Consider the following 11836-nt stretch of genomic DNA (forward strand, 5'->3'; position numbering starts at 1 on the left):
AAAACCAAGAAGACCTTACCTAGGATGCGGCGTTTTTTTTCCTCAAAAGCCCAAGCAGGCAGCCCATGCACAACTTTTATTGATCCATCACCCTCTGGGCAGCAGCTGATAGGCCTTGGTGAGCCCCGCTGTCTGTCGCTCGGCCCATCAAAAGCGCAGATTTTCATGTCTGCTTTAAATTGTGGACGGAAACCATGTATCCCCTGGTGCAGTACAGTTCTAGCTCGGAGAGGCTTCATCACAGCACTGACATGAAAAGACAAACAGAAATCTGACTTGCCATGTTACCCATCCAATAAAAAAACCACCCAAGGGGAGAGGAAGAGAGATTCATCACGTCCCAGCAACTCAGCCAAGCCTGCAAGTTCAAGTTCAATATTTCTAGGTGGATTTAGAAAACCTTTCCTTGGCAAAGCAGAGAGTTCTCCTGACAGCTCCTTTCATCAGTGGGCCAGCCTGTCTGGGTTAGAACAAAGGAGCTCTGCCCTTCTGATCTGGGCTGGATGCTGGTTTTCTCCTTCCGCAGTGGTTTGTGTACCCTTGGGGATGTTTCAACACTTTTCGATATAAGTTAACAGAGCTGCCTCTTCATGTTGCCTGGATTTGCCTTATTTATAGTCAAGTTTTGGCTGTGCAGGTGGCCTTTTGCCCTGGTTTAGCTTGAGCAGAATAATAGCATTGACTTGAAAAGAGAGTCAAGAGATGATGGGATTATTGAGTAGGCTTGTCACTAGAGAATATTTCTGTTACATGTAGATTTTTTAAAAATGAAATTCCTACCTTAGCAAATGTGTGCCTATGTATATATTACAGCAGTTCCAATAGCTAAACTTTCAGAGCACTTCCGTCAGTATGTCTTGCTGCTTCCCAGGGTCTTATTTTTCCAGAAAGTTCTTTCGGTTAATGAAGGTTCCTTGAAAGAGGCAGAGATGGAAACCTTTGCTGCAGTGTGAACTTAAAAGGAATATTTAAAGGGCAGCATGGTTTGATTAGAATTTCAGCAGGTAGGGAAAATCTGCCACTTAAAATGTGTTCCTTCTGCATGTGGAAATTTCCGCCTTCCCTTGTGTAAGTGAGTAGAACACGTTATTATTTTTCTTACTGAGAAACTAGGGGTAGACTTAGCCAAACTTCTTGGGTTCTGTCAAGTTGATCTGAGCTGGCAGTGAGGCACAGCACATATGTTGATGTGTTCCTCGGGATACTCACGTGTAATTGTTATAATTCTGGTATTTAACTGCGCACGTGGTATGGTAAAGAATGAGAGCTCATATGTGATTGAAAACAACACACACGGTGATGGGAGAGGTCAATTCTGTCCCCCGAGGTTTACCAAGCAGCTACCACAGCAGCACTGTGTTTGGCTCTGGTTATAGAGTGAAGCGGAACAGCATGGCCCAACCCACGAACCTTACAGTCCAGAGGGGGAGAAGGAGTCAGGTCTGCAGCAAACAAGTCTCCTTGCTGAGCAGCAACTCAGCTGATCACAGAGCCAGCCAGATGAGAGGCAGCTTCAGCCGTGCCTAGCCCGGCTCGGAACATGGGGGAGGTGGGGTGGTCCCTCCAGGGTCACCTGTGGCCATCTTCTTCCTCATCTTGAAAGTGGACACCACCACCATCCCACCCACCTCTTGGGATGATGTGAAGGTGGATACGGTTACGATCTACTTTAGATTTTTCAGAGGTCGAATATTTTGTTCGTTCCTCCTTGATTTGCTGCTTTTCTCGTCGTCTTCTGGCATTGACAAGGACTTCCAGCAGGAGACAGGGCTGGGGAAAGAATGGGCATAGACTGAGGCAGAACGTTGTGGGCCGAGTTTGCGCCTCAAGGATAAAGGTTGTAAGACGAGGCTGACCCAGAAAGGGCAGGCGACTTTGAAGGAAGGTGGATGTCACCGTCCTTGTACCCAAAGTCAGGGCTCTCTGAAATATATCCATTCCTTTGAGAAAATGCTATGTAAATGCCTGGTCACAGAAGTCAGAAAAGTAGAACACTTGCAGTTACTGAAAGGGATGAAAATTTTCTGGTGACATCTCAGTGTTTGGCAAAGAAGGAGTAGATGTCTCAGAGGAGACAGAGGGTGACAGTCTCAGATTTGCCTTCAGAATGCTGAGCTTTCATATTTTTTGGAGGCTTTCTTTAATTTTCTTTTCCTTTTTTTTCAGAATGAAGCTGGCCTGCTGGAGTTCTTCCAAAATGTGATAAAAGAAACTAGGGCAGAACCCAAAGTGGTGACTAGTTGGGTCCTCAACATTTTTCTGGGTTATTTAAAGCAACAGAGCCTGGCTGTCAGTGAGAGGTGAGTGAGGGCTGGGATTTCTTTTGTCCTTTATGATGAACTCTGTGTCCAGAAGCAGTCAAAGTAGGGCAGGCCCAGTGTTTTTCTCTCCCCATTTCCCCGCAGGATAGCCTGACAAGAAGACAAATATCTCCTGTGAATTCCAAATCCTAAAGGTGCCTTCCTTCCTGTTTGAAATGCACCCACTTATTCCACCCTCTGATTGTACACTCTGCCGTCTGTGCTGTGCTAGGGCCTGGGGGCTTGAAGATAAGACAAGGAGTTTTCACACCTGTAGGGGATATAGACTGGTGAGAACACTGGCAGTCCCCTCAGGTGACTGTGTTACGCTAGAGCTGTGCACAGGATGCCCTGAATGACCACAGAGGGACCTGAACTGACACTGAGGGAGCCAACCAGGCTTCCTTCAGAGGGGATGCTGGAGCTTGCCAAGCTGAAGACCCAGTGGGAGTTGGCAAGTGGTGGGAGGCAGGGCACCCTGACACAGGGAGCAGTAGTGAGACACTCAGAGACAAGCAGGTGTGGTAGGCCCAGAAAATGCAAAAACTCCATGGTAGCAAAGCCAGCAGACAGGAAAGTTGATGAGAAAGCTGGAGAGATGACAAGGGTTCCGGTAGGGCTTTGTAGGGCTTTGTCACCAGCTCTTGAAAGCCATAGACCCCAGGCTAACTCCTGTTTCAGTGTAAGGAATGGGGTGGAAAAACAGCCTAGATGCAGGGAGACCACTTGGGACCTTCTTGCAGAAGTACCGATGAGAAGTGGTACGGCCTGGCCCTGGGTGAGGATGGCAGGACTGAAGAGAAGTGAACCGGGTGGAGGGCAGGTGTCGCACAGGGTCAGGACTCCCAGATGTCTTGTGCAGGCAGTGGGGTGAAATAGAGGTATAGGAAGAGGAGTGTTTAAAAGAAAGGGGTGGAGGGAGGGTGGCCCGTTTCAGGCATGCTGAGTTTGGGCTGCCTGTGGGCCGATGTCCCTCTGGTGGTGATGGCCAGCAGGCGTCAGATACACGAATCTGGATCTGCGGCTTTCTAGAACTCTCTGGGAGGCATGAATTTGAGAGTTCTCATTTGCCCACTCAGTACATGTTTATTCAGCCTCTGCTGTGTGCAAAGCCCTGTGCTAAGCACTGGAGGAAACCAGTCAACAAGGCAGACACAGACCCTGCCCCCAAACAGCTGGCAATCGGGAAGCTAACGATTACACAGCAGTGAGGGGGAGCTCTAAGAAGAGGGAGAAAGTAATGGCTAAGCGATGGCCTGAGTGAAGGATGACAGTGCTAGTCAGAGCTGAAGGGGTGAAAGAACAGCTCGTGTGAATATCTGAGGGGAGCCTGAGCATGACATCTCGGGAATGCAAGTCCATAGTCCGGTGTAAGTGGTAGCTGGAGTTCGCAGCAGAGAGGTGTCGCTGAAGTTGTCAGGTGGATGAGCACTGTCAGCATGAAAGGTGGACGAGGAAGGAGCCTGAGACACCCTAGCCTGTAACTGAGATGAGTAGAGAAGAAGGAAGTTGAGAAGAAATGGCAGAGAAGTAGGAGGATGCCAGCAGGGTGGTATCTCAAAAGCCATAGAAAAAGCAAATTTCAAGAAGGGAAGAATGAGCAGCAGTTTAGATGTGGGGAGTGGGGCAGGGAGAGTTCCCTAGGGACCCACAGATGGATTGTGGGCCACTGTCAAGGGCCCAGTGGGAGGTGGAGCTCAGTGTGGCAGGTGTGCCACCATCTCAGGAGCACCCTGGCCATGGAGATGTGGAACAGAGAAGACGGACATGTATTGATACATGATTCCAAAAAACGTGTTTGTTAAAAGAAGTTACTCTATACAACGCCAACTTCATTTTCGGCTTCTTCCTCCCATGTGGTTGTGTGGGGTCAGTTCACTTTCTACTTGGCTACTTACGGGTGGTGACCTTGGATAAGCTCACCTCTGTGCACCTCGGTTTCCTCACTCTAAAATGAAAATGACAGCACCTGCTTTAGATTTTAAGAGGAAAATGCGCAGTGCCTGGCACATAGTGTGCCCTCGGTGTTAACCCTCTCCTCTTTGCCATGTTGTTATATTAAGTATCAAAACAATGGCCGCCCTCAGCCTAAGGTGACTGGCCTCCTCCTGAACAATGATGGCATTTGTTGCCTTCTGGACTTTCACTCACGTCCTTCCAGGTTTGACCTTGCCATTCAGAAGCTCCACTATTGACATTGAAAATACTGTGGCCATTCAGGGAAGGGATTGCTAGGCTGGAGCCATCTGGAGGAGCTGAGGGAGGAGATATAACCCTACCTCACTCCACCTTGGGAGGGAGAGCACTAGGAGGCACCAGTGGGGAGCAGAAGTGAGCCAGGGCCTGATGTGTTTTTGGAATGGGAGGAGCATAGCTGGTAGGAGCAGAGGGTGGAAAATGGCAGAGAAGCAAGGTTGGGTGTATAAATGGAGCCTAGCCAGAACATGAAGGATCTGAAAAGTCAGGGATTCAGCAGTGAGTCCAGTAAGTAGGTATAGAACACCTCTGTCTGCAGTGCGCATGCAGAGAGGGGCAGGACCCAGTCCCGGCCCTTACGTTGCCAGCCTCCTGGGGAGGATTAGACTTGTGCATCGATGTCATAACTCAAGGCAGAGTGGGGTGCTTCCTGTTTTAGAAGTATACAGAGCAATAGTAGCCAGAAGGCCTGGAAGGCTTCAAGAAGATGAGGTATTTGAGCATATAGATGGACTATAAATCCCTTATTTTTAAATGTATGGTTTTCTGTGTTGCTGGTCATAGAGTTGTGAATTTTAGACTTAGAAGAGACCTTAGATGTCTTCTGGTTCAACCCTTTCATTTAGCAGATGAGGAAACGCCCCCCCCCCACAAGGCCAGGTGACTTCCCTCAGGTTGCACAGCTGCTAGGCTGGACTCCACATCTGCCGACCTTCAGATCAGTTTGTTTATATGTTGGTCTTTGAAGCTGAGGGTTTGCCTCTCCACCACTTAGTCTGGTAGCTTCTGAAGGAGCTGAGGTTGATAAATTAGCCGGTCAGATGAACTTGGTGCCCCTAGTATTTGCCCAAACAGCTCCTAAGCACTGGAGTTTTAAGAACCAAAAGGGCATCCAATTGTAAATAAAAGTATACAGGGTCGTTCCAAAATCAGGCAAAAAGGAGGCTAAGCAACAGCCCTGTTTGAAAATTGATGTAAATTGAACAAAGAGCAAAAAAGAGAACAAGAGCTGAGGTGCCAGAACCAAGCTGTAGCAGTTCTGCTTCTACACAGTTCAGAGAGCTTTCAGGCAGACGGGGTGTAACAGCCTAACCTGGGAGCAAACGTTAATTAGTGACCAGCCTCAGCCGCCAGAGCTCATGTTTCCAAAGCTGAGAAGATCAGTAGCTGCAAAGGTAGCGTCTGGGTCATCTAGTGCCACTGTAACAGAAATACAAGTGGATGGCTTTAACAAAGAGAAATTTACGTTCTCATAGTCTCATAGGCTACAAGTCCAAATTCAGGGCATCAGCTCCAGGGGAAGGCTTTCTCATCAGTCTTTCCCCAGCCTAGGAGCTTCTCCACACAGGGACCCTTGGTCCAAAGGACAGGCTCTGCTCCCAGCACAGCTTTCTTGGTGATATGAGGTCCCCCGCTTCTCTGCTCGCTTCGCTTTCTTATATCTTTTATGTAAGATAAAAAGTGGTACAGTCCACACCCCCAAGGAAACTCCTTTTACATTGGATCAGGGATGTGACCTTAGTAAGGGTGTTACGATCCCACCCTAATCCTCTTTAACATGAAACTACAATCATAAAATGGAGGACAACCACACAATACTGGGAATCATGGCCTAACTCAGTTGACACATATTTTGGGGGGACACAATTCAATCCATGACAGGTAGCAACAGTCTCACGACGACACCCAGGCAGGGAACACTCTAGAGACGAAATTGGCAAGAGCTGGTTTTACAAATTAGCATCCATCTTTAAGGGCCCCTTAGGAGACTGGTGTTTAAAGGATCTGACCAGAAAAGCTCTTGTTGAAATTGGCTTTTTAATTGTTTTAAGTGCAATGCTTTGAAAGTTTTTTTTTTTTTAATAACTCATTTTAAATTACTATTAATAAACAGGTTGGTTTAGTTAAGAAAGTGGAAATTGCAGATTCATTAGCCAAGCATTTTGTGGTACTATTAGGCAAGTACAGCCGTCCAGTTGAGTACCCCGGAATCCCAGGTCGTAAGGGACGTGGTGGTAACAGAAAGGTGAGCCCAGAAGCGTGATGTGTGGGCAGCATCCAGGAACGGCGGTGTCAGAAATGGTGGCCTTGGGACTGCAGAGGAAGGGGTGGCATCATTAACATTGTGAAGGAAGGATTGCTGGGATTTGGTGATGGCCTAGATTTATGTGGAGTTGGCAACAAAGAAAGCAAAGACAGTGTGATGATTTGTACCCAGGTGACGAGAAGCATGGTGCCACCAGTTGAGACAGCAGATGTGTGGGGTGGCATGGCAGCAGAGCTGGTATGTGGGGAGATAACTTTAGTTTAGAACAGGGGTCAGCAAACTATGTGCATGGGCCTGTAGCCTGTCTTTGTATAGCCTGTGATCTAAGAACGGCTGCTACCCTAAAAAAGCAGAACAAAGATGTGTCAGAGGCCGTCTGTGGCTAAGGTATTTACTCTCTGGCTTTTTACAGGAAAAGGTTGTCAACCACTAGTTTAGAACATGTTGCCTAGGTGAGAGTGGGACCTCTAGGACAGTAGTTGAATTAAGTGGGTAGCAAGGACTGGGACCTGAAGAGGCCAAGGGGCAGCCTTGGGAAAAGGTGCTTTCCACCTTACCAGGTAAGGGCAGAGAGCCAAGGAGAAGAGCCCTGGGGGCCAGTTTCCACAGCAGGAAGAACATCTGGAGGCTCACAGAGGAGGGATTTTCACCGAGGGCTTCATGCAGCCCAGAAGTCAAGGTGAAGAAGGATGGGGAAAAGCAACAAGTGGGAGGAGGTGATTTTTTCTTTAAATGGCTTCTGTTGAGGGATAGGGTAGAACTGAAGTGGCATGTGCTTATAGAAGGCAGATAAAAAACCCAGTTGCCGTTGAGTCAGTTCCAACTCACGGTGACCCCGTATGTGTCAGAGTAGAACTGGGTTCCATAGGATTTGCAATGACTGATTTTCCAGCAGTAGATCACCAGGCCTTTCTTCTGAGGTACCTTTGGGGGTGGACTCAAAGCTCCAACCTTTCAGTTAGCAGCCAAGTGTGTTACCATTTGCACCACCCAGGAACATAACCAAAAAAAAAAGGTAGATAAAAATACAAAAATACCAAGCCCATTGCTGTTGAGTCGATTCTAACTCATAGCGACATAGCCCCTCATGCTAGATCTTAGTAAGAAACGAGGTAACAAACTGGGCAGAAACAAGTGACTAAGGGCAAGATCAGTTGGAGGCGTTTTCAAGGCAGGGAAGATCTGTGGGCATCTGCGAAGGTGTGTTAAGGTGGAAACAGGCGTTTGAGTGAGAGTCATAGGCTGGAATTACAAGCGTGGGTGGAGGGTTTGGTTTGATGGAAAAGGAGGAAAGGGTGCTATGGAAAATTGCAGGCCTTGCCTCCACAGATATCCTTGTGAAGTGGTGGATGAGGGTATGTGTTGGAAAGGGGAGTGGGAGGAGACTGTCAGGAACAGTTGCTCAGGGAGAACGGTCCTTGGGTGGGGGCACTAGGAAGTTAGCGAGATGGATTAAAGGATTATTGAGCAGCAGGGCTGCCTGGGTGTCCAGGGACCCATGTCTGCCTCCAGCAGCAGCTGTGTCCCAGTTCACAGCAGCAGACAAGGTGATGCTGGGCCATTTCACAGGGGCCGGGGACAGGGTGATTGTGGGAGTGTCAGGGTGTCTGCTGCCGGAATCCAAGCTGGACACGGAGCTGTGGCTCTACAGGAGCTCCAAGGGCCTGGAGGAAGTTGGAAGTTTTAAAGGCTCCATTTCCCCTCCTCTCTAGAAAGGCTGGCCGTGGAGGATGGGCAGGAAGAGCTGAGCACACAGAGCTGAAGCCTGCATGATGGATTCTTCTCCAGGGCAGGCACAGCCTCTGTGCAGAGACAGCATTGTCTGACAGCAGCCAGTTGGCATGCGTGCCTCTGCTATGTTATGTTCCACATCTGATGGTGTGCCCATGTAACTGGCGAGTGCAGTCTTTCAGGGTCCCTGTGATGGGGTCTGATCTTTGCTCTCCGCCTTACTGGAGGTTAGCCCTGACACATACGGAATTAATGCATTCCAGGTATTAATTCATTATAATTCCATCCTAATGAATACAATACCAGATATTCCTGCTGATGAGAGGAAATCAGTACTGCAAACGTTGTTAACCTTCTTCGTGTCAGGCACTGCGGGAGCAAAAAGGTGATTGAGAAATCCCAAATGTTCTACAGTGGAGATATTTTATAGTGTGAGGTTATGACTTAACTGATAAACTAAGGTCATTAGACGGATTTCTTTAATTCAAAGCGGTTTTTAGTTATCTTGTGTTCGTTTTCTGTCATTCTCCACTCCCAAGTCCTCTATGTGATCGGCGCACGCGGGGGTAAACACTGTCTTTTGTGTACTCTATAAATCCAGTCCAGCCTCCACCATGACAGTGGGTTCTACACTCTAAGATAATTGACCATTGTATTTTCTAGGACTGCAGAATACTCAAGTGACTTGCTTTTTAGAAAAGCCTGGTTGCTTCTTACTTGTCAGTAAGGGTGGCAGGTTGGTGCCGGGATATTTGTTCATTTCCCAGCCCTCTGCCCCTCTTCTATAGAGATTTAATCAGGATGGTTCACAGATGTTCAAAACACCAATTTAATAACTCCAGATACCCTCCAAACCTAATTTCCACTTGGAATTACCTTTTATCAATACTTTGGGATAAACACACACTTTGGGCATGACGGCTGCCTCAGTGTGTCAGCTGTTTTGAATGAACAACTCTAATGAGGTTTCACGGTGCTTGAATTAGGGTACAGTAAGTCAGGCCTTGTTAACTTGGACTCTTTCAATTTGGAGTTCACGGAAATTGGCGTAGGGGCTAAGATGTAGTTTCCTTTTTATTATCTAAGGGTTTACCAAGAAATTAATAGTGAAAGATGGGCACTGAAAGTGAAACAGAAGGTATTTTCGAGTGGCATTGAGCATCTCAGAAGCTTCCTTCACACAGACACACTGATGCGCTATTTATGTCATCCCATCTATTTAAAACTAGTCCCCTAAAGACCTTGGACAGAAAATGTTTCATTAGCCTAGTTTCTGTCCATATTTAGAAATAATCAAACCATACATTTTTAAAGAAATAGTCCATAGTTCAGGCTTGTCTCTTCACTCCCCCACCCCCAAACGTGAATTGTGACACTTCACTGGGTTTGGTTGGCCCCTGACTTTGATATCCCAGGACCTTGGCAAATAAGTCATGCCGTAGGAGCATAGCTGTAATGCATCCTGGGCCCTTCCGTGTCCAGGAAGCTGTGGGAAGCCTGCAGCAGGGAGGGAGCACATGGAGTGGTCCAGGAGGCGGGTAAAGGTGCTGCGTCACCGTGTCCCCTTAAAGAAAGCCTCGTGCAGGAAAAAGCAGTTCTGTTTGCTTTGTTAGCTGTTTTGCTTATAATTTTTAGGTTGATTTTTCAGTTGAAAATATTTAATTACTGAGCTTTTGAGGTTTTTTTTTTCCTTTTCATGTCATGGTTCATGAATTTTGCAGCCACCTCCTTTTTTGACTAATTAAACTGAGCACTTGTCTGTTGCTACAACTTCTGCCAAACAGCTGTCATTGTTGGGTGGCAAAATAGAGAAAAAACAAAACTAGTCACAGAAATTTGTTATACCCTAAAATACAAAATAAATAAGATCAACGAGACCCAGCTAGCCTGTGATTTTCACTCCTGGGTGTGGGTTTAATTATTTAAACCAACAAAATGGGGTGTCCTGGTGTTGAGTGACCGTAAGTGGATGCCCTGATAACGTTCAATGCAAACGTGTTTTCTCTCCTTTGGGGGACGCTAGTCCCATCACACCCTCTGCGTTGGCCGAGCTTCTCACCCTGCTGGACGGCAAAGTGATTTCCTCGTCAGCAGCTAAACAGGTATGTCCCAACTTCCTGAAGCTTCTGACTGCTCTGTTTCCCCCAATAAATTTTTATGTGAAACCCAAATGCCGTAACTAAGTGAATTTCATAATTGATGTATTAAACGCTTGTAAGTGATATTTTCATGCTGAAAGATATCCTTATTTAGCAAGGATATAAAGCCAATACGTGTGAGTCAGAAAATTTGCTACCTGGGGAAAATAATGGATGTTTGGCTTTTCCCTGAATGTTTCCCCCAAACTTTTGTTTGTGTGGAAGGCTGGGCCCTGCAGGTCACGCTCCAGTGAGGCCCAGGGCGGCTTACACATCAGTCCCTGGGCCTCCTGCTCACTCTGCGTCCTCTGCAGCCTTCCAGCCGGTACAGTGGTCTGTCTGTCTTTGCCACACCGTTGCCCTCTGAAAGTCAGTCCTCCAGCAAGGAGGGTGGGTCAGACAGACTGCTACTCATGTAATGGATACAGTTTTACACACGTGCCCACTGTGTTGAAAACTCAGAGAAATGGCATCATCTGAGGTGGCCTTCTGCCTAACAGCCCGAGGTAGGCGAGATTCCTAGAATTCAGAAACCCTTACAAATAAGGACCCAGAAAGATAGAGGACACAAAGGCAGCTGCTTGATCTCAATTTCAGATGCCACAGCTGTCAGTGCTTCAGCCAGAAACATAATGTTATTTTAATGCTGCCTTTTGCATGGAATATTTATACACACTGACAGTGGTGGCAGGTTACAAAGTGGGGCTGTGGAAAAGCGGCTGCTTTTGGCTAATTATGAGGCGCTGCGGAGCACATACCGGCTCTGGGCTGTGAAACGGAGACACGAGCTCATAAAGTCTCTGTTGACCCACCGCCAAGTGATGCTGTCAACTATGGGGACCTCAGCATGTTTAGGAAAGTATTTTGGTTCCCTGGATATCAGAGGACTACAAATGCTTATGACAGTGCTCAGCAGTAGCAGAAAGATGGCCTGAGGGCAAGAAAATGAGAGAGAGACACACACAGATAAAGAGCAGATGAATTGTAGCATTTGAAATGAAACAGGAAAAAAAGCCTTTCCCAACTTTCCTGCTTCACCAAAAAAAAAAAAAAAAACCCTAAGGCAATGAATTAGTTCTAGTTCTAGTCGAAAGAAATGGAAAATGCTGACAGCTGGGTTCAGATGTAGAGGCACTTTTGGATTTCATCAGCTTCCACTCTTTAAAGGCAGGGGGTGAATCCTGGCTTCAGTGAAGCCACCAAACTAGAATAAAAGCCTAGTTAGAAAGGTGTTTTGTATTTGCTGAGAGGGAAATTCCTCTTACTATCATTGCCTTAGGTTTTTTTTTTTTTTTCCTTTGTTTTCTGATTTTTAAGAAAATAATTTACTGATTTTCTAGGAAAAATAGTATATATTCATTAAAAAGAATTTAAGTAATGCAGAAAAATAAAAAGGCTCCCAAATTCAACCACCCAGAAAGACC

General features: G+C 46.8%; 1 protein-coding gene across 6 annotated transcripts in view; it reads left to right on the forward strand.

Annotated features, from left to right (window-relative positions):
• The window catches only part of GATB (glutamyl-tRNA amidotransferase subunit B), an 88608-nt gene that overhangs the window by 68212 nt on the left and 8560 nt on the right, over positions 1-11836 (forward strand). For 5 of the 6 annotated variants that reach the window (XR_007519845.1, XM_049905471.1, XM_049905469.1 and 2 more), the window contains 2 exons: positions 2167-2300; positions 10298-10376. Coding sequence is in view for 5 of the 6 variants with exons in the window: in XM_049905471.1 (XP_049761428.1) it covers positions 2167-2300; positions 10298-10376 (213 nt within the window). In the remaining variant the exon portion in view is untranslated. The remainder of the gene's footprint in view (positions 1-2166; positions 2301-10297; positions 10377-11836) is intronic. The other variant, XM_049905473.1, reaches the window with a different exon arrangement.

Source organism: Elephas maximus, chromosome 13, assembly GCF_024166365.1.
Source record: "Elephas maximus indicus isolate mEleMax1 chromosome 13, mEleMax1 primary haplotype, whole genome shotgun sequence".
Taxonomy (NCBI): domain Eukaryota; kingdom Metazoa; phylum Chordata; class Mammalia; order Proboscidea; family Elephantidae; genus Elephas; species Elephas maximus.